Here is a 22,646-nt window from a genome sequence, read left to right as displayed (position 1 = left end):
GACATTCTGTGTCAATCAAGGCCCTCAATGGTTCAATTCTAGAGATATGGAGATCACAATGCGGCTCCATGAGTAAATTGGTACATTTACTTTCTTCTTTTAAAGAGGAATATCTGAAGAATAAATAATGTTGAAACTAGAAATGTATCTCATGTTTTTCTATCAACTCAATTGCATGGCCATAAATACTCCAAAGTTTGCATGCCTGTAACTACTCAAAATATCTTAATATCCTTCTAGATTCTATTTCTTAATAAACTTTTCTTTTGGAATCTTCATTTTCAAGGCCCTATATAGTTCAGTCCTATAGATATGGGAATCTCAAAGCAGCTCCATGTTCAAATTGTTGAATTTTACCCATTTTCAATGGTCAAGAACCAAATGTACGTACCTTTTTACATAGCTGATAGTTATTGTGTTTAAAGAAGAATGTCTGAAGAACAAATAACACTGAAACTAGAAATGTATCTAGTTTCACTCTATCAAAACAACTGAATATAATATACCTTTCTGAGTGCCAAAAACAGACATTTTTCTGAAGTTTACATGTCTTTAATTCAAGAAGTGTTAAAGATATCTTGATGTCACTTTAGATTCTTGTTCTTATGAAACTTTTCTTTTGGAATTTTCATTTTTAAGGCCCTATATGGTTCAATCTCATAGATATAGGGATGTCAAAGCAGTAACATGCAGTTATGATACTGCGAATTTGAACTTGGTAGCTTCAGAAGCTGTTAAAATGAACAAAATCCCATCTTCCAAATATCCCTAAAATTGATTCAAACAGATTCTTATAAATACACTTTTGAGAGCAAGTTAATGTGCCTCAATTTAACCATTTTCAGTGGATTTTTGGTACTCAATGAGTTATGCTTTATGCAATTCTTTTGATAGAGCGAAACAAGACATTTCTTAAACTTTATTTATTCTTCAGACATTCCTCTTTAAATGCAATAATTATCAGCTGTGTGCAAAGTAAAACACATTTGGTTTTTGATCACTGAAAATGGGTAAAATTCAACTTCTGAATTTGAACATGGAGCTGCTTTGAGATCCTCATATCTATGGGTATGAACTATATAGGGCCATGAAAATGAAGATTTCAAAAGAAAAGCTTATTAAGAATGAGAATCTAGAAGGATATTAAGATATCTTGAATACTTTTAGAGTTACAGGCATGCAGACTTTGGAAAAGGAATATTTATGGCACTCAGACAGGTATGTTCCATGCAATTGTGTTGATAGAAAAACCACGAGATACATTTCTAGTTTGAACATTATTTGTTCTTCAGATATTCCTCTTTAAAAGAAAAAAGTATCAGCTGTATGCAAAGTGACCCACATTTGGTTTTTGACCACTGAAAATGTGTATAATTTATCAATTAAATGGAGCTGCATTAAGATGTCCATATCTCTGGGACTGAACCTTCGAGGGCTTTAAAAACGAAGATAGTAAAAGGAAAGTTTGTTAAGAACCAGAATCTAAAAAGATATCAAGATATCTTTAATACTTCTTGAGTTACAGGCTTTCTACCTTGAGGCAAAAAACACAAGAAGTGCTTTTTGCCATTTCTGAACTGCAGTTGGCATATAATGAACCAAAGATTGCTAAAGGCAACAGATTTTAGTAGACCTACCAATCCCTGTGTAAAAATAAAATGATTCTGCCATCTTTATAAAGTCATTTTTACACCCCTCTAATTTGGCTCCAAATCTGAAAATTGAAAATGGTGAAAATTGTCATTATGACCCCCCTTTACAAAACTGTGGATTACTCAGTAAATATTCATCTGTGACATTTAATATTTTGTCTTTCATTACTATTTATGTTTGTTTTTCTACAGAAAAAAATAATAAAATCAATTTGAGCCGAGGAAGTTTCCGAAATTTGGTCGATTTGATACGGAATGACCCAAGAGTAGACTCCTGTTCACTTTATACATTTATACAGTGAAGACTATACAGTGGTTTTACATTTGATTACTTTCTGTTGATAACAACTATTCTGTTTTTTTTTTTTGTTGTTGTTTTTTTTCACAGGAACGCTATATTTGTTAAGCTCTAAGTTGTTCCTAATCACCTTTAAGAGAAGGAATGGAATATGTTGCACATGTTGCTTGCCAATAAAGAGTTGTCAATTCACGATACTTTCTCATCTCAATTTTTTATTCTTAAAATACATTGTTGTTAAGAATAGCTAAATAACTGCAGTGGGTCTATTTGAAGCCTTCTATTCATCATGTAGTATTATTTATTTCAGTGATCCCATCAATACTGGCCAATACTGCTTCCAGTGATCAGTAATAGGTGATCGGCCCCAAAAACCCTGATAGGAGTACCTTTAAATTGAAGAGTCAAATGGGTCGCTTCTATAATACTAAAAATCCTTGTAAATTAATCCTTTAAAATAAATAAGGTCAATTTTGATTTCATGTTGAATTTAACCTGAATACCATACAAAGCTTCTGCAGATTTTTACCCATAGATTTTGGAACCTTAAAACCAAACTAACATCACCGTAATAATTCCACTTCAATGGGTTTTTTCAGTCTATCTATCCCTCTCTCTCAGTCTCTGCATGAGATGACATAACTGCAGCTGCATGTTCCCAGTCCTCATGTTTGAGGTCGTGCTGTGAATTCTAAATAGTGTGTGTCCTCACTAATGTAGTGCATTACGCAATCATTCTTACATTTAAGCACTATATAAATCTAAACATTAAAGATCTGAACAATCAGGAAAAAAAAAAGGTTTAGCCCAACTAAGAAGCAAAAGACCACATTTCCTAAGAGGTTCAAGAATGTTGTTAATCTGACCCTGGTACCATGACAGAAACCGACTTAAAGCGTGATTTATGCCCTGGCCTGAACTGTGTGTATATATATTTATATATAATAAAAATAGTGCACAAATATCTATATTTCATAACGCAAAGAGTTACTCTCATAATACAGTATCTATCAGATCATGCACTTCTGCTCTACCATTCAAATGTGTAGTGCTAGCGCCTCCTACTGAGTGTAACTTGTACAATCATTTTCTAAGACAACTGTGATGTCAGAGGAACTATTATTGAAGGTGGGTGCTTTCATAGAGGAAAGACAATTTAAATTAAAACCTACAAGACCATTCCTGAAAAAGCAGGGTTTTCCTGATACTTTTCAGAACCACCTCCTGAGAATCACCAACAAATAAAGGCCATACAGCTCTCCTAGTGAGACTGGCTAAAAGGGTCTAGCTCCTAATGAAAAGGTAAAAACAGGAGGCCTTTCATCGCATGAGAGGAGCTTAGCTGTGCCAGGGCACAATGACTTAGATTTAAATTTCTGTTGAGAAGAAATGCAGTCCTCAGGGGGGCAGACCTTTAACTTTCACACAAAGAACAGCAGCTCATGAAGGGCTACTAGTGTAACAGAAATTGACTACCTGCAGATCTGCACCATACAGATACACTAGCAAATTATAACATGATAACGAAGCAAACCGAAATGGCTTAGGTGTATTTGTGGAAGCACAAATTAGGAACTATAGGGAATGGGGAAGGCAGTGCTCAGTATTTCTGTTGTTGGACATTTTCATTGTATACAAGAGAGACCATGACCAAAAAGCTCTTTGACAGTTTCCCTTTTAAAATGGCTTGACCAGTTGAATAGAAGCACACAGTCCAACACAATACCATAAACAATCTCTTCCATTTACTACTACTACTACTACAGAAGCAACGTCATTATATTTTCAACAAAAATAAAAATAACCACCAAAGAATGTAGTGGCATAGTCTGTGTGATTATTTTTTGTAAACACATCTTGCCATTTAAAGTTGCACTGAGTTAATTGTTTTAGTTTTAGCTGGTCCCTATTTGTCCCATTAATACCAACAGTCATGACGTCTGTATATAATATATAAAGTGTGTTTTGTTAAGACGTACTTGTTTTGTTAAGATGCGTATGCACAAACATTACTGATACCAACTGATCCCATCATAGCCCAAAATAAAATAGGTACATTTTTAATTACCAAGTAGGACTATCCTCAAAGATTTAACAAAGAATTAATTTTAGATAGGAATTCTACAAATCTGGGTAAATATATCTTTCTTTATGAATATTAAATTGTCACAAGAACATGCATTATATTATATTATATTATATTTTATATATATATATATATATATATATATATATATATATATATATATATATATATATATATATACACACACATATATACATCCTTAATACAGAGAACATAGCTTAAAATATTTTTTTTGCTTGTGCATTGCAAAGCACCTTGCACACTGACTCACTCAATTGCATGACAGGACTGGTCACGTGATGTCAACAGCGGCACCCATGAAGTGACGACACACTCCATGATAAATAGCTTTTTATAGACGGCTGATATGTCTAAAGTCTTCATCTTGTGTGGGTGTACATGATTTTAATAATTTTCCCCAAAAGTGTCATTCATTTGTATAACGTTTTAGTAAAACATACGGAGTGCACCTTTAAGACTTAGCATGGTTTATTCATGATTAATCCTTAGTTAAACCAGTCTGTACCAAACAAAACAGCATTTTTTTCTGGTTTGTTTGCTAAAATTAGACATATTCTTTCACAATCGTTGAACCACAAATTTCAGGACAGCCAGGAAACAAGTCATTAGCTCAAAAAAAGTACAACAGATACTCTCTCCTGGTGACAGAATTGACCAGGATCCCACTCAAGCATCACACCTCATCTAACCACTACCACAATAAGAGTCAGCAGAGATTAAGCAGAATCACAAAACACACAAGATGAAGGTGAATGATCATGTAAAACTTAACAAAAAGCCAAGAATTATATTTATGTTTGTGTATATACTGTATATGTAAAAAGCCCAAGGCGAATCGTGTCATCTCACAACAGTGTCACAGTGTTCAATCCTCCATCAACTCTGATGGCATCCCGCTAGTTAGCTCTACAGCCTGAGCTGTATTAGCATTAGGGCCTACGTGGCTCATATATGCGTCCCCTTATGTATTTTATTAAACATTAACGTTACATCATCTCATCTCATCTCAGCGTCTTTATTTCCGCTTACCTCCCCCGCGTTGGTGGTGGCGGTGCTGGAAGTGGACGCCGCGCTGGGAGTGGGCGAGCGCTGCAGGGTTACCAGAGCCATGGATGGAAATCTCCCAGCACAACGGCCAGTCTATCTGTCACAAGCTAAACCGACTAGCGGATTTTTCCCTAGCGCCAGATACGCGGGGATTGTGCTGCAACTCCACGCGCTCGATGGGGCCACTGTTAAAAGACCATATGGCTGAGCCGCTGTTCGGCGTTGTTTATGTCGCTGATTCCGCTTTGACATGAGCTGGATGATGTTTTGGTACTCCTCTCACTCTCACCCTCTCTCCCTCTCCCTCTCTCTCTCTCTCTCTATTAGCCTACTCACTGCCACATGTGGCTGAAACACGGACTACTACTGCTGCTTTCAGCTCATAGAGCCTATAGTGGTGTTTTCGATTCAGTGTTTTTGAATGAATCTTTTATGTGAACGAATCGTTCTCGTTCACTTCCATAATTTTCGTTCATCGAATCTCTCTCCCTTTCGAAACGAGGGACTGCTTTCCTGATTTAAAAGAGTGACTGTAGCACGGACCAATGGCATTCGAGAATGGGCTGTGTGGGAGTATATCATTGGTTGAACAGCTTGGGCTTACTGAACGAACACTGAACGAGTCAGAGATTTGAATCTGAATCTCGTTGGATATATTGAATGAACTATACATCTTTAATACAGAGAACATAATTTAAAATATATATACATTTTTTGTTTGTTTGTTTGCATTGCAAAGCACCTTGCACACCGACTCACTCAACTGCATGACAAGCATAACTGGGTTTATAGCACCTCTCGTTTGTGGGAATGTAAGGAGGTTACTGAAACTCGTTTTTATTTAGGCGATCTTTGTTGTTTTTTATAGCTTGATAAAAGCCATGCCACACAGATCACTCAGTGAATGTACAAAATAATATGAGTATTTATTGCAGACTCTTTCAGGAGTCTTTTTGTAGATTTATAGATGTTATGTTTAAAGGAGTGTTGCGGTCGTAAATCAATTTAAATCAAATCAATTTAAATGGTTGAATGGGTGATTCAATGACTTCAGTGATTCACTGACCACTTGTCAGCACCTACGTAACACAAAGCAGGGCCACTGGACAAATCTGAACAAATCTTTTTTTCTTTTTCTTTTTTTTTGGGTGAATGGAGATTCAAAATATTTGAGCCCCTGAATCAAAATACTCGCCACTAAGAATAAAATCCAAATGTTTTGGTATATTTGCATAATTTTGTTAATTACTTAATAAAGCTAACATAAATATTTTTGTTTCATTTAATTTATATACTTTTAAAATTGGCTATAATATATTATTTAATGTGTGTGTGTGTGTGTGTAATATTTTTTTAATGCATGACTTATTTGTCTTGTTCTGTGTATGTTTTTTTTTTTTTTTTAAATTAACATAACATTCATATTACTAATAATATTTACCAAATAGGTGTAAGGTTGACCTATGTATTAAATGAATTCAATGTGTTCAAGAGAAATAGCCTATCATCAAAAAGTTGACACTAGAGGCTGGTTAATATAAACCAGAGGACTTTACCCCTTCATTCACACTTTATGTAAAGACAACAGATGATTATGAAGTTACATAATGGAGAATAAAGTTAATTAGTACATTCTGGTTTCTGCTTAAATTGATCTGTCATAAGGCAGTGCATGTGAGAGAGAGTAGTAGTTTTTGGGAGAAACTTTGGGGCAATTGAATTCAGGTGAGTGAAACTGTGATATTCTTTCCAGCTTGGTATTACATGCAATGCATTACCTACTCATCTATAAAATCTTACATAAAGGTGACCAATAAGGAAAACAGTTTGCATCTATAAATATTTGCATGTGCTGATTTCTTCAGGATTAATCACATGACATGAGTGGCAGCATTGGTGATTGGTGATAATATTTCAAATGGAAAGGGCTACATTTTATTTGCACATAAGATACAAAGATAAAGCAGAAATTATTTGTAGAAATGTAGAAATAAAAAGAACTGCTGAGAAAGTAAAAAAAATTAAAAATAAATAAATAAAAAAGCCTGGTGGGTTGTACAAAGAACCTTTCCACACACACACACACACACACACACACACACACACACACACATATATATATATATATATATATATATATATATATATATATATATATATATATATATATACATATATCTTTTGCTGTAGTGTGTCGGTAGGAAATATCAGTTTACATTTCCAAACATTCATTTTGCCATTAATTATAATAATCAAAGTGAGATTTTTGTATGCACAAGGAGTCTGACAGCTGCCAGTGCTCCACACTGAGATCTGATCTCACCATCATCAAATCTGTCTGTGATTACATGAAGAAGCAGATGAAACTGAGACAAACTAAAACTAGAAGAACCGTGGCCATGTCTTCAAGACGCTTGAAGAAACCAACCTTCAAAGCAACAGTACTGTGAAGAGTTTTAGGCACTTGTGTAAAAATGCTGTAAAGTGAGGATGCTTTCAAAAATACTGTCATAAATAGATTTTATTTATCAATTAACTTCTATTAACAAAAATCAAATCAATTTTTGGTGTGACCACCCTTTGCGTTTAAAACAGCTTTTGTCCAGGTACACTTGCACATCGTTTTTCAGGTAGCTTTGCAGGTCGGTTTCTTCAAACGTCTTGGAGACGGCCACAGTTCTTCTGGATTTAGTGTGTCTCAGTTTCATCTGTTTCTTCATGTAATCACAGACAGACTCGATGATGGTGAGATCAGATCTAAGTGTGGAGCACCAGCTATTGTCAGACTCCTTGTGCATACAAAAATCTCACTGGATTATTACAAGTAATGGCAAAATGAATTTTTAGGAATGTGAACTGATATTTCCTATACTGACACTACAGCAAAAGATATGAATAACTGGCTTAAAACCCTTTTTGGGCGGTGAAAATACTGATGTGCCTAAGACTTTTGCACAGTGGAGTATTGCAAAAGAGGTATTCATCTGTAATGGTACTTTTTCTGCAGACATGAAGGTGTGCATCATTGGAGCGGGGGTCATCGGCCTCTCCACCGCTCAGAGCATTTATCCAGCACTTCCACGGCAGGGTCACCCCCCTCAACATAGAGGTGTATGCTGATGTCTTGACTCCACTCACCACCAGCGACGGGGCAGCTGGACTCTGGCAGCCGTATCTGTATGACAAGGGGAACGTGCAAGAAACGTGAGGTTTCATTTGTGTGAAAGTGCCTGAATCCAAATTTGCATATGAATCAGTTGAAGCACACCCTTATGTTTTCAGAGATGCTGTATAATCTAGAATTGGATAAAATGTTTTTATTCTATTTTCACAGTAAATGGAACAAAGAGACATTTGACTATCTTCTAAGTTTCCTCAACTCTCCGGAATCAGTGAAAATGGGAATCTTCCTCCAGTCTGGCTATAACCTGTGCACTGAAACTGTACCAGTGAGAATATTCTCATTCCCTTTAAAATTCCCTTAAAATGCTTGATACTTAAAATGTGTAGTAGTGTGAAATACCATATAGCTGCTTGTAGCATGCCGTTATTGATATGGCATGTCAGTGAACGGAAGCAATGATTAATTTTTCAGACATATTTTGTAGCTGTCTCTCTGCCCCCCTCAAACAGGACCCCTCATTTAAAGATGCTGTGTTGGGCTTTCGCCAGCTGACTAAGCGTGAACTGGATGTGTTTCCGGGATACAGGTACTACTTATCATAATTTCGATAACTGATATTGCTGACATTATTTCAAATGTTTTAAATGCTGAATCAGAGCAGACTTACTTTATATTATTTTTAAGAGCTGGTGTTTAAGGTTCAGTTGGATTGATTTAAGTTCAGTTCAATTGAAATGTAATTGATCTCAGTGTCATATCTACATGTCCATTTCTCAGCTATGGATGGTTCAACACCACTCTCATGATTGAAGGAAAGACATACCTGCCTTGGCTTATGGATTGGTGAGAGATCTTAACAGTAACCTGAAATGGGATGAAGTTGCATATTGTCTAACATATACATTTTAATCATTTTCTGTTGTTCTCTATACAGGTTAAAACAAAGAAATGTTAAGTTTCATCCGAGAAAGATTGGTTCATTTAAAGAGGTTTGCATGCGTTTTTGCACTGTTTTCAATAAAAGCTTTAATATAGATGTTAAAATTCAGGTAATTATGAATCAATATTGAATCAACAAAACAGATATATATTATTTATTTATTTAAAATAATTAATATAATACTACAGGGGCTGTTGAATGCTTAAATCTGATTGGTTGACGAACATTCTAAAGTGTGCAATTATTTTCAAAGAAACGCATGGTTAAAGTAGTTCCAGGCAGCTCTTGACCACTGTAACGAGGTCAGTAGATGTGGGAAGGAGGAGGCGGGAACCGGCGAACGTTCAACGTAACTTTAATTCAAAATAAACAAAGAACAAAACGAAAGTAATGCCGGCATAACATAACGTAAAGTCCAGGCCTGGTCCTCTCTCGTCCTTCACTGATGTCGCTCCTCCTTTTATGCCTCCGGAGCTCCTCCGTGAGAGACTCGAGGCCGGCACGCCTCGCAGGTGACGCTCATTATCACTCGCGTCACCGGCCTCGCGCCGTTCCCTCACGGCTCTCGCCCGCCCTGCTCGTCACAACCACATTGTCCAAATCACTTCGCCAAATGATTTCAGTTATTTCAATGGTCTTTAGAACCTACAGCAAAAGAACCAGAACCCACAACGACCAACTAAATAAATATAGTAAACAAAATTCTTCAAGTCGTGGCTGCATTACCACCTCAGGTGTGCATAATTTTCTAAAAATTTAACAGTCAATTATTCCTTACTTAAACATTTATAATCATGCATAGCAGTGATTGGTAGTTTTCTGTATCACTCATACTTATATTAAGATGCAGTAGAAATAGTGTATAGCAACCATTTCTGCTACTCTTTACTGAAAACCTCATCTTTGTTGTAAAGTGACTGTTCTCAAGGTTTGCAATTATCCCCCTCAAAAAATTGTCCTCCAGTTGGCAGATAGTGGTGCTGACGTTATCATCAACTGCTCTGGTGTCCGATCAGGAGATCTACAGCCTGATCCTGAGCTCCAGCCAGCCAGAGGCCAGATCATTAAGGTGAGGTTTAGTGAAAAAAATTCAGTCAGGGTTTGAGTTTTAGACAGAACAGTCACCTGAGATTCTGTGCTGTACACAGGTAGATGCTCCCTGGATAAAACATTGGATCTCCACACATAATTTCTCATCTAGAGGTAATTCAACGTACATCATACCTGGGTGAGTTTCTTTATGGTCACAGCCAATATAAATTTGCGAAAAGTCAAACATGCTGTGTTGGTTCCCCTCATATTTGAGTTATTTTTATTATGAAATGCAAATAGTCTTGTCTTAGGACTGAATTGATGCACTCAATTTGTTTCTGCAGGAGTCGTTTAGTGAGTGTGGGTGGAGTTTTCCAGGTAGGAAACTGGAATCTGCAGAACAGTTCTGTTGACCATAAAAGAATCTGGGAAGATGCCTGCAAGCTTGAGCCCAGTCTACAGGTAGGAGATCATAAGTTGTCAGATTTTCTTATTTAAGGGGTGGTTTTCCATATTCCTACAGATCTGCTCAATTCTTTTCTCTCCAGCATGCACGGATAGTAGAGGACTGGACTGGTCTCAGGCCCGCACGTAGCAAAGTTAGACTGGAGAGAGAGACCATACGATCTGGATCACACGAGTTTGAGGTGAGCTTGTAGTGAAGAGAGCGCTATTTCATTTGCGTAACTCTTTCTCTTTTAAACACCATGCTGTTTTCATTCACCTCAGGTCATCCATAACTACGGACATGGAGGTTTTGGACTGACCATCCATCGTGGATGTGCTGAGGAAGCCGCTCGGCTCTTTGGACTGATCCTGGAGCAGAAAGGCTTGCTAGCACACTCTAAATCACGTCTGTAATAGATCTGGACTTCTGGACAGTATTATCCATAATCTCATCAGACATCAGCAATAATCTCATAACCACTGTCATGAGTTTATAAATCCTAAACTACTGTATTGTAAATGTTCATATATTAATTTTTTATACTCTTTGATAGAGTTTTAAAATAAAAGATGACACATCATAACGGAACTGAATTGTCAACACTTTATTCTGCTAATAAAGAATCAGATGCCATCATGCCAACATTTAATACTTTTTTCTAATGTTTTTTAATTATGCATTATCTTTATCATACACATGTAGGCTACATCACATGTAGTGGCATGGGATCTCAGGGCTCCCACTCCTCTATAAACACTAGATTCAAGGACTTTTCATGTACCTTCTATTTTTATATAAAGCACCTTTCAAAATCACATGGTATACATAAAGGATTACTGGAAAGAGCTGGAAAGGGATTATTCTGAACGTTTGTGCTGGTATGTGTAAAGAGGCATGTTTTGATAAGGTATTTTATTTATTTGTGTATTATTATTATTATTATTATTATGTTTTGAGTTTCACAAAAATCCAGAATTTACCTTGGAGTTAGCAACCCACAAAAAACATCACAAACGTTTCAGTCTACTCGGAGTGAATGACTCACAGTAGACTTGTCGCCATCTACTGGACTAACGATGTAACCCAAAGGGTCTGAATGAATCAACGAACAACTATGAACAAATCCTTTTGGTGAGCAGATTCAAAAGTTCGAGTCACTCGGACTCCACCACTATGGCTGAATAACATACTATTATTATTTCTACCGTGTAAAAATAGTAAGACTAGTATTATTCTGAATCCGGCCCATACTGAGCCCATACACGGCTAGCGCCACCTTAACGTCACAGTCGACGTTACGTAATGTGGGAAAAGTTAATTTGTAAGTTCTGCGACTGGTCATTAGATTGCTTAAGACTCTGCACCCAAGAGAGAAGACAGAACCTGGTTTTTAGGACAACGCGATCTCTTTTTAGAGGTAACAAGAAAAGTTTGGTGAGTAAAGCTGCACGCCCTTTTTAAAAATATGAACTGGCAAAGTATACCTTGACTGTAATGTAATTCGCTAACAAAGCGTCTGCCAGATGTATAAATGTAAAATATGGAGTATTTCCAGGTTGACATTACATTAAATGCATTACCTTAGGGTATATAGTCATTGTTAATGTCCATGTTAATCTTGTCATTGTGTCCATACTGTATGGCGTTTTTGTGGTCATAAGACTTGATAATGTCCTTCATAAACATATGGCAGCATTGGAAAATTGGAAAGAATTGCAAAAAAAAAAAAAAAATCATGGTAACACTTTACAATAAGTTTCATTAGTTAAACATTAGTTAATACATTTGTTACTGTATTTACTAATCTTCTTTAACATTAGTTAATGAAAATACAGTTGTTCATTGTTTGTTCATGTTAGTTTACAGTGCATTAACTAATGTTAACAAGATTTTAATAATGTATTAGTAAATGTTGAAATTAACATGAACAAAGATTAATTGTTGTATAAGTGCAGTTCATTATTACTTCATGTTAACTAATGTTAACTAATGAACCTTATTGTAAAGTGTTACCAAAATCATGTATAAATCCATATTTACACTTGCATTTCCATTTTGTTTTTTAAACAATGATGTAGAGTATATCATTATTAAAATAAAAGAGGGGAAAAATAGATATTTAAACTTTTATGGCACTTTTTTCTGCAGACATGAAGGTGTGCATCATTGGAGCGGGGGTCATCGGCCTCTCCACCGCTCAGAGCATCTACCAGCACTTCCACGGCAGGGTCACCCCCCTCAACATAGAGGTGTATGCTGATGTCTTCACTCCCCTCACCACCAGCGACGGGGCAGCTGGACTCTGGCAGCCGTATCTGTATGACAAGGGGAACGTGCAAGAAACGTGAGGTTTCAGTTGTTTCAATTCAATTCTGTGGCATAAAAATGGCAAATGAATCAGTTGAAGCACATCTTTTTTATTATTCTTTCACAGTAAATGGAACAAAGAGACATTTGACTATCTACTAAGTTTCCTCAGCTCTCCAGATTCAGTGAAAATGGGAATCTTCCTCCAGTCTGGCTATAACCTGTGCACTGAACCTATGGCGGTGAGAAAATCTTTCAATTGCATCATGTAATGGCATTATATTTTTCTGGTATACAAAATGTTATATAATAAACTGCCAGTTTTGATGGATAGAACATACTGTATTATATTGTCAGGTAACTGATTTCACATTTACTGTAGGTGTCTGCCTGTGGGCCCTTAACTACAGTATTATACATTATTCTACATTGAATGATGTTTTTGCACTGTCCAGTGCAGATCATGATCAAAATAGCAGAACAGAGCATAATGAACCTTATTGAATAGCTGAACAAAAGAAGAAGTGGTCAGAATCAAACAGTCAGGGATATTTGGTTATGTTTTTCCTTAGTCTCATTTTCATGGACTTTTAGTTTGTTATTTTCAGACACATGTGTTCCTTTGTCTAGTTTTTCTTCTTCTCCTTTGTTGTCATGGTTACTAAAATTATTTGCCATCACATTCAGCTGTGTCATCGTTAATTAGCTCGTTTGACTGTGTATTTAAGTTCCTGTGTTTTCAGTTCATGTTGTCTGGTCTCGTCTATGTTAAGTTGTAGCTACCCTGTTGGAATTGCCTGTGTGTTGAATTAAAGACCTTTTGGAATATTCATTTTCATCTTCGTGCATTTAAGTACAGCAATTGGTGACACAAACAAACTTGACTGTCCACTCTAAACTGCTGAGCCCCCTCTCTCTGGCATGGGTTAAAACCAGTATAAAATTAGAGTGAAAATAACTGACCCATTTCACTGATCCATATGAGATAATTGTGAAAATGGCTGCAATCTCTCTGCCCCCCTCAAACAGGACCCCTCATTTAAAGACGCTGTGTTGGGCTTTCGCCAGCTGACTAAACGTGAACTAGATATGTTCCCAGATTACAGGTACTTATCACTGCATCTAATCAAAAGTCATTTCTATAATTTGATTCTGCTGACGTTTTCATAATCAGTTTTGTTGTTTCAGCCCTTAAATTGGGATTTGTGAATATAGTGTTTTGTATCAACTTTCCTTTTTCCCTCGATCCCTTTCAGTTTTGGGTGGTTCAACACTGCTCTCATGATTGAAGGAAAGACATACCTGCCCTGGCTTATGGACTGGTGAGAGATTCTTCTTATCTTATCAGTAATCCAAATAAGAATTGGAACGAAATAGAATATACAGTGGGGTTCAAAAGTCTGCAATAAAATCTGAGATTCAAATTAGTTTTTTTTTTTTGTTTTTTTTCAGGTCTAACAATGATTAACATAGTCGTTAGCATTTTGGTCACGTTTCTGTGTTTTCCACAGGTTAGGACAAAGAAAGATCAAGTTTTATCAGAAGAAGATTTGTTCATTTCAAGAGGTTTGAGGAACTGATATTCTCACACTTTTTTAAATGAAAATCTCTAACCTTTGTTAGAGACAAATGGTTTTAAATAGTGTGGTTAATATGTTTTTTTTTTTCATGCTGATTCATGTTTCTTTGGTGAGTATAAGAGATGACTTTCAAAAACTAAAAAAAAATCTTATCAACCACAAACTTTTTAATGGTTGTGTAACTTTTGAAAACAGTGCTGACACTTACTCTGAGGTCACATTAAATCAAAATAATCCTTTGTCTTAATTAGACTATTTTGTGTCATAGATGCAGTGAAGTATTATGGTAGTTTTCTGATTTTTACTTGCACAAGATCCAGTGTTAAAATCAGTAAGAAAAAAAAAAAGTATAGCAACTGGTTAACTGACACTAGTTTTAACAAAATATGGGCAGATTCACTAACCCTAATTTTCCTGTTAATTCATGTAGAGATTCTGTCTCTATAATGTTTCAAAGTGAATTCAGTCAGCATTGGTAATGACCTCAAAATTGTCCTCCAGTTGGCAGATAGTGGTGCTGATGTTATCATCAACTGCTCTGGTGTCCGATCAGGAGACCTACAGCCTGATCCTGAGCTCAAACCAGGCAGAGGACAGATCATTAAGGTGAGGTTTAGTGGATAAAATTCAATCAGACTTTAGAGTTTTTACATAGAACTGTGTTGATCTTTTGACTTTTATATCAACAGGTAGACGCTCCATGGTTAAAGCACTGGATTCTCACGCATGATTCCTCATTAGGAGTCTATAACTCACCATACATCATTCCTGGGTAAGACTCTTTATGCTGACACTGTACTAATTATATATATATAATATAAAAGCTAAAATATTAATAAATACTATTATAGTGTATATAAAAAATACCTAGATAACATTGTTATAAGCAAGCATTTTGCTTATTTTTTTACTTGTACTATTTAAGTGCAAAATGTAGTCTTGTCTTAGCAGTGATTCACATGACCTCAGGTCATCTGTTTATCTGTAGGAGTCGTTTAGTCACTGTGGGTGGAGTTTTCCAAATAGGAAACTGGAATCTGCAGAACAGTTCTGTTGACCATAAAGGAATTTGGGAAGCCGCCTGCAAGCTTGAGCCCAGTCTACAGGTAGCTTTCATCCATTTTAGCCTTGCTGAATTAGTGTTTGCTTGACTGGCATGAGGGGATTGGATCTTCTTTTTTCTCTCTATAGCATGCACGGATAGTAGAGGACTGGACTGGTCTCAGGCCCTCACGCAGCAAAGTTAGACTGGAGAGAGAGACCATACGATCGGGATCACACGCGTTTGAGGTGAGTTTGTAGTGAAGAGAGTACTATTTCATTTGCATAACTCTTTCTCTTTTACACACCATGCTGTTTTCATTCACCTCAGGTCATCCATAACTACGGACATGGAGGTTTTGGACTGACCATCCATCGTGGATGTGCTGAGGAAGCCGCTCGGCTCTTTGGACTGATCCTGGAGCAGAAAGGCTTGCTAGCACACTCTAAATCACGTCTGTAATAGATCTGGACTTCTGGACAGTATTATCCATAATCTCATCAGACATGTTTTAAAAACATGACTCATCGTAACAGAACTGAATTGTCAACACTTTACTCTGCTAATGTAAAATAAAGAATCAGATGCCGACCCAGAATGCTTCAGAATAATCAGAATGCTTTTTAAATTAAGCTTCATTGTTATACACATGTACATCACCTGTAATTGTAGGGCTCTCAGGGTTCCCACTCTTGAAATTTTCTTTAAGCTCAAAAGAAATCTGACAACCTGTGAATAAACTGAACCTATGAATGAATTTAAATGTGTGCTTAAGCTGTTTATTTATTTATTTATTGCAGTTTTATAAATGTACAAATATTACACAGGCATGAAAGGAGGACATGTTGCCTGTACAACCTGAGGGAGGGGGGGTATTAACATCAAGTGACATGGCATCTGACGCAATGACACATCCGGTGGCACTTCCGGTCTTCATTGGCATGTGTCAGTGGATAGTGGCATGTGTCATAATATTTTGTGATGCCTGCAGGAGTGACTGACTGATGAGTTGAGCAGCTATACTGATGTAATTCCTAAATAAATAGTATAACTTGGAGATGTATGTTTTTTTTTTTTTATCCAAATAAATGACGGTCATATTTTTTTCAAACATGTCAGGTTTGTGGAAAAAAAATACTATAGTAAATACTATTGTGTTTTTGAACCGTACTATAGTAAAGTACTATAATTTAATTAATTTGTTGTGGTAATTCTATAGGCTAGATACTGTGCTAATATAACAACTATAGTAATGTAAACAAATTACTTTACCCAATACTGTACGAAGTTTTCTACAACTATAGGGTAGGCTATTATATTACACAGTACACTAGTTAACTCTGCAGTAAAAACTAAAGTATACTACAGTAGCCTATTTACTACAGTTTATCAGTTCACTATATTTTGATGCTGCTGTATTTTTTGAGCACAAAAAATGGCCTTAATTGAAAACACAAGGAATGATAAATATATGGTGTGAAATATTTACTTAATGGTAGAATGACATTTAATTAATACGTTGCTCTTGTATGGGATTTTTTACATCCATTAATTTTTACATAAACCATTAAGTTACGGCTTATGTTTAATACTGTTGCCTGTTATATGTGCGTATTTATATTTACTTTTTTAGTTTTGACAGTGTATTTAACTACATATTATAAATATGTATTTTTTTATATAATAATCTTTCTAATTCAAGTGGTACCAACCAGCAGGAGTATGTCATATGTGCCACTGCCACCACAAATTGACACTATACCACTATACAAAAAACAGTCGGGTATTTTATATCATTTTAAATTAGCATGAGAGATGCCACAAAATAAGGTCTCATAGACTCCTGGTATGTCCTGTGTAGGTATGCTTACTACTTAGTGTGCTTACTACTTAGTGTGCTAGTGTGCTTACTACCAACTACCTTACTACCTAGTGTGGATACTACTTAGTGTGCTTACTAACTAGTTTGCTTACTACCAACTACCTTACTACCTAGTGTGGATACTACTTAGTGTGCTTACTAACTAGTTTGCTTACTACCTAGTGTGTAAGTGTGCTTACTACTTAGTGTGCTTACTACTTAGTGTGCTTACTACCTAGTGTGCTAGTGTGCTTACTACCTAGTGTGCTTACTACTTAGTGTGCTTACTACTTAGTGTGCTTACTACCTAGTGTGCTAGTGTGCTTACTACCTAGTGTGCTTACTACCTAGTGTGCTTACTACTTAGCGTGCTTACTACCTAGTGTGCTTACTATTTAGTGTGCTAGTGTGCTTACTACTTAGTGTGCTTACTATATAATGTGTGGATACTACTTAGTGTGCAAGTGTGCTTACTACTTAGTGTGCTTACTACTTAGTGTGCTTACTAACTAGTTTGCTTACTACCTAGTGTGTAAGTGTGCTTACTACTTAGTGTGCTTACTACCTAGTGTGCTTACTATTTAGTGTGCTAGTGTGCTTACTACTTAGTGTGCTTACTACTTAGTGTGCTTACTACCTAGTGTGCTAGTGTGCTTACTACCTAGTGTGCTTACTACTTAGTGTGCTAGTGTGCTTACTACCTAGTGTGCTTACTACTTAGTGTGCTTACTACCTAGTGTGCTAGTGTGCTTACTACCTAGTGTGCTTACTACCTAGTGTGGATACTACTTAGTGTGCTTACTAACTAGTTTGCTTACTACCAACTACCTTACTACCTAGTGTGGATACTACTTATTGTGCTTACTAACTAGTTTGCTTACTACCTAGTGTGTAAGTGTGCTTACTACCTAGTGTGCTTACTATTTAGTGTGCTAGTGTGCTTACTACTTAGTGTGCTTACTACTTAGTGTGCTTACTAACTAGTTTGCTTACTACCTAGTGTGTAAGTGTGCTTACTACCTAGTGTGCTAGTGTGCTTACTACCTAGTGTGCTTACTACTTAGTGTGCTAGTGTGCTTACTACCTAGTGTGCTTACTACTTAGCGTGCTTACTACCTAGTGTGCTTACTATTTAGTGTGCTAGTGTGCTTACTACTTAGTGTGCTTACTATATAATGTGTGGATACTACTTAGTGTGCTTACTAACTAGTTTGCTTACTACCTAGTGTGTAAGTGTGCTTACTACTTAGTGTGCTTACTACTTAGTGTGCTTACTACCTAGTGTGCTAGTGTGCTTACTACCTAGTGTGCTTACTACTTAGTGTGCTAGTGTGCTTACTACCTAGTGTGCTTACTACTTAGTGTGCTTACTACCTAGTGTGCTAGTGTGCTTACTACCTAGTGTGCTTACTACCTAGTGTGGATACTACTTAGTGTGCTTACTAACTAGTTTGCTTACTACCAACTACCTTACTACCTAGTGTGGATACTACTTAGTGTGCTTACTAACTAGTTTGCTTACTACCTAGTGTGTAAGTGTGCTTACTACCTAGTGTGCTTACTATTTAGTGTGCTAGTGTGCTTACTACTTAGTGTGCTTACTATATAATGTGTGGATACTACTTAGTGTGCAAGTGTGCTTACTACTTAGTGTGCTTACTACTTAGTGTGCTTACTAACTAGTTTGCTTACTACCTAGTGTGTAAGTGTGCTTACTACTTAGTGTGCTTACTACCTAGTGTGCTTACTATTTAGTGTGCTAGTGTGCTTACTACTTAGTGTGCTTACTATATAATGTGTGGATACTACTTAGTGTGCAAGTGTGCTTACTACTTAGTGTGCTTACTACTTAGTGTGCTTACTAACTAGTTTGCTTACTACCTAGTGTGCTTACTACTTAGTGTGCTTACTAACTAGTTTGCTTACTACCTAGTGTGTAAGTGTGCTTACTATTTAGTGTGCTTACTACTTAGTGTGCTTACTACCTAGTGTGCTTACTACCAACTACCTTACTACCTAGTGTGCTTACTACTTAGTGTGCTAGTGTGCTTACTACTTAGTTTGCTTACTACCTAGTGTGGATACTACTTAGTGTGCCACGAACCATTACAAAGTGACACTTACCATTGTGAAATGAATTGTGAAAACTGGCACCATTCAAGTAGTGTGCTGGGCCTTGACACTAGGCTCTTACACTGCAGAGTAATGTAGGTGTAGATACTGCAGAAACTGGATATTACAATGTGGCTACTAGCTACAGCAAGTCAAATCTTATTATTCATAATTCCATAAAATGATTTGTGAAATATTAAAACCATAGATGAGAACTACTTACCACATATTAAATTATATCTAATCTATATTTTAAATTAATTTGTGGTTATTGTTAGCCTGACGTGGTCATACTCAATTCTAGTTCGAATATGAGTCTGATACTGATATCACGCTCTGTATATGTTGCCTTATCGCTGGATATCCCAAAAAATACAATCAAAGAATTGGATAAAATACTGTATGATTATATCTGGAGGAAAAAAACCCATTATCTCAAAAAAGATGTTATCACAGGATGTAGAGACCAAGGTGGTCTGGAAGTGCTGGATTTTCATACTATAAATAATACTTTTAAAATAAAATGGATTATAGAATTCTTGAAAAGTCCTGACAGCATCTGGAATGCTTTTCCATCATATTTGTTCAATACTCTTGGTGGCATACATTTTCTACTGAAATGTAATTTTTCTATTGATAAAATTCCCTTGAAATTAGCTGACTTCCATAAACAAGCCCTTCTATCTTGGATATTGATCTATAAACATAACTTTAGTCCACATAGATACTTTATCTGGAATAACAAAGAAATCCTTTATAAAAAGAAGTCTCTGTTTTGTCAACCATGGTTTGATAGAGGAATTCTGTTGGTAGGACAGTTACTGAACAAAGATGGGTTTCTCATGTCATATTCAGAATTTCTTCAGAACTTTAACTTCCCAGTGACACCAAAAGAATACGCAATTGTATTTGATGCAATCCCTACAGGTTCACTTCATTCACAGATATTAGTGCTGAATTTAATAGAATTTTTATTGGAGATAGAGACATTACAAAGAAAGAAAACACCAATAAATATATTAGAAATCAAATTTCGTGCTCAGTTCCACCTGCTGCAAAGTTTTTTTGGTATTCAACCTTGGGTGATTTAAATTGGGAAAAGGCTAATACTACTATTTATACTGTATTAATAATAAAATAAAAGAAGTTTCATTTAAAATTTTACATCAAATTTATCCTGTTAAAGATACGCTAAGGAGATTTAAAATAAACATAGAAGAGTCCTGTGTCTTTTGCCAATCAAATAGGGAGACTATTTTTCATTTATTTTATCACTGTGTGTACACAAAAAAATTTTGGTCTGATTTGGAAGAATCTATAATCACAAAATTGAATGTAAACATCAGAATCAATATTTTTGATGTCATGTTATACTTTGATTTATGTGGTTTGTCCAAAAATGTAATTTTTGTTATTCAACTGTTTATTATCTTCGGAAAATACCATATTCACAAATGTAAATGGTCTAATTCACAACCTTGCTTTAATGTATTTCATCTGGACTTTAAATCATATTACAAAACAATAGAAAACATGCAAAATATGAAGGCTAAAAGAACATTTCATCTCCTGAAGGAACTGATTAATTTTTAATTTTCCCCTTCTATATATTATATTAATGTGTTATTATCCTCTGGTCTGTACATGTCATTTTTTGTTGTGCAGGTTGCACAGTATTTGTAGTGTTCTCTGTACCTATTGTCCTGTGCATTGTTCATAATAAAGTTCGTTAAAAAAAAAAAAAAATCAAACTTTTGCCGAATCCCGTAGGAAGGACGGCAAAGACATCTTTCCCATCGACAAATGCCTTGATCGCGGTCCTCTGTTCCTCTTTTAAAATGAATGCGCTGTCGATATCTTCTATAACGGACGCGATGGCGGAATCTACACATCTCAGTTCTTCAACAGCCATCATTGTTGTAAACTAATTGACCTTTCGCAAAGACTTAGTTACTGTTGCTTTGTCCGACAAGCCGTGGCGCTTTCACGCCACACAGAGTGGAAAATACATCGCGGAGCAAAGAGGAAACTGACAACACATCGACAGACGAGACAGAGCAGGTTACTTATGATATTAAACAAAGACCCAGCTTTCAAACTGTGTAGTTATTAAAAAAATTCAAACAATAAAAACCGTTTTGTGGCTCTTTAATGTGTTGTGACCATGATCGTGACAGATTGCTGTAGCGCCTCAGCTCAAGAGGCTCGTTAACCGATCATCTCTTCCTACTAGTCCATTTATAGCATCAAATAAACATGAATGAACATGAGAATGAATGTTGTTTCAAACGCGGAAAGACGTCAATATGCTCAATTTTTCAACTTTAACTCCACCGATGTTAATCTTCTAACTCCTGACTGCTTTGTCGGACAAAATAGCGGATGCGGCGTTCTGATTGATTAGATCGCTTGTCAATCAAACTCCCCAAGCGCTCTTTGATGACGTAGCTGATTACATTTCTGGTGATAATCTGTCAATCATCGCCCTGACAATGTGATTGGTCCGAACAGTTTCTGTTCGGGCATAATTACTCCTCTACGGATCGAGTCCAGACCGAACTCCCCGACCTCAAAATGTTGTGGGCGGGGCTAAATTCGGCTGGCATCCAGGCTAGGTTATTGTAGAGTAATCCCCACAGTTAAGTCAACTATTATTATTATTTTTTTAATAATAGACACATTAGCATACTTCAAGTCAGTAAAACTTCACAATTTAACATTTATAAAAATGAAGTGAAGCTGTCATCTCTTTTGCTTAAGCCCATTCAAATATATTGACAGGACAGTGCTGGTTTGTTTGGAAGAATGTTACAAAATTTGAAAGCTGAGATTTTGTTTCGTATCAAAGCAGGGTTGAGTTGGCCTGAGGTGAGAGCGAGACAGAGCCTGAGAGTTGGCAAACCTGTGGCTACCCCTGGTGAAAAATTGTAGTAATTACTGTAGTAATTTATAGTAAATACTATAGTGTTTTTGAACCATACTTTAGTAAATTGTAGTGTACTGTATAAATTATAGTATTTACAACACTTTGTTAATGAATGCTAGTATGCTACAGCATACTGTAATATTAACTGTAGTATACTTTAGTTTTACTAC

The 22,646-nt window shown here is 36.2% G+C and overlaps 3 protein-coding genes across 4 annotated transcripts in view; 2 read left to right on the top strand and 1 right to left on the bottom strand.

Annotated features, from left to right (window-relative positions):
- ssh1a (slingshot protein phosphatase 1a) overlaps positions 1 to 5,574 on the bottom strand; it is a 51,381-nt gene extending 45,807 nt beyond the window's left edge. The window contains exon 1 of the mRNA XM_048187068.1: positions 5,087 to 5,574. Coding sequence (XP_048043025.1) covers positions 5,087 to 5,167 — 81 coding nt within the window. The 5' untranslated portion in view covers positions 5,168 to 5,574. The remainder of the gene's footprint in view (positions 1 to 5,086) is intronic.
- Positions 5,575 to 8,113: 2,539 nt separating this feature from the next.
- LOC125266439 (D-amino-acid oxidase-like) lies at positions 8,114 to 16,334 on the top strand. Its single transcript, XM_048187067.1, is given in 12 exon segments — positions 8,114 to 8,173; positions 8,175 to 8,308; positions 8,439 to 8,553; positions 8,738 to 8,814; positions 9,006 to 9,071; positions 9,163 to 9,217; positions 10,133 to 10,237; positions 10,317 to 10,396; positions 10,545 to 10,662; positions 10,749 to 10,847; positions 10,930 to 11,105; positions 16,084 to 16,334. Coding segments are annotated over 11 exon segments (1,041 nt in total). The 3' UTR covers positions 11,062 to 11,105; positions 16,084 to 16,334.
- LOC125266438 (D-amino-acid oxidase-like) lies at positions 11,755 to 16,334 on the top strand. 2 transcript variants are annotated; one of them, XM_048187065.1, is made up of 11 exons: positions 11,755 to 12,065; positions 12,797 to 12,992; positions 13,083 to 13,197; positions 13,985 to 14,061; positions 14,212 to 14,277; positions 14,467 to 14,521; positions 15,037 to 15,141; positions 15,225 to 15,307; positions 15,524 to 15,641; positions 15,727 to 15,825; positions 15,908 to 16,334. In XM_048187065.1, the coding sequence occupies exons 1-11, from the start codon at positions 11,951 to 11,953 to the stop codon at positions 16,037 to 16,039; spliced, it is 1,161 nt and encodes a 386-aa protein (XP_048043022.1). In that variant the 5' UTR covers positions 11,755 to 11,950; the 3' UTR covers positions 16,040 to 16,334. The 2 variants fall into 2 exon arrangements, with proteins under 2 accessions (XP_048043022.1, XP_048043023.1); XM_048187066.1 differs by having other exon boundaries at positions 11,930 to 12,082.
- Positions 16,335 to 22,646: the final 6,312 nt, after the last annotated feature.

This window comes from Megalobrama amblycephala, linkage group LG4, assembly GCF_018812025.1.
Source record: "Megalobrama amblycephala isolate DHTTF-2021 linkage group LG4, ASM1881202v1, whole genome shotgun sequence".
NCBI classification, from domain to species: Eukaryota; Metazoa; Chordata; class Actinopteri; order Cypriniformes; family Xenocyprididae; genus Megalobrama; species Megalobrama amblycephala.
This window is presented reverse-complemented; position numbering and strand designations above follow the sequence as displayed.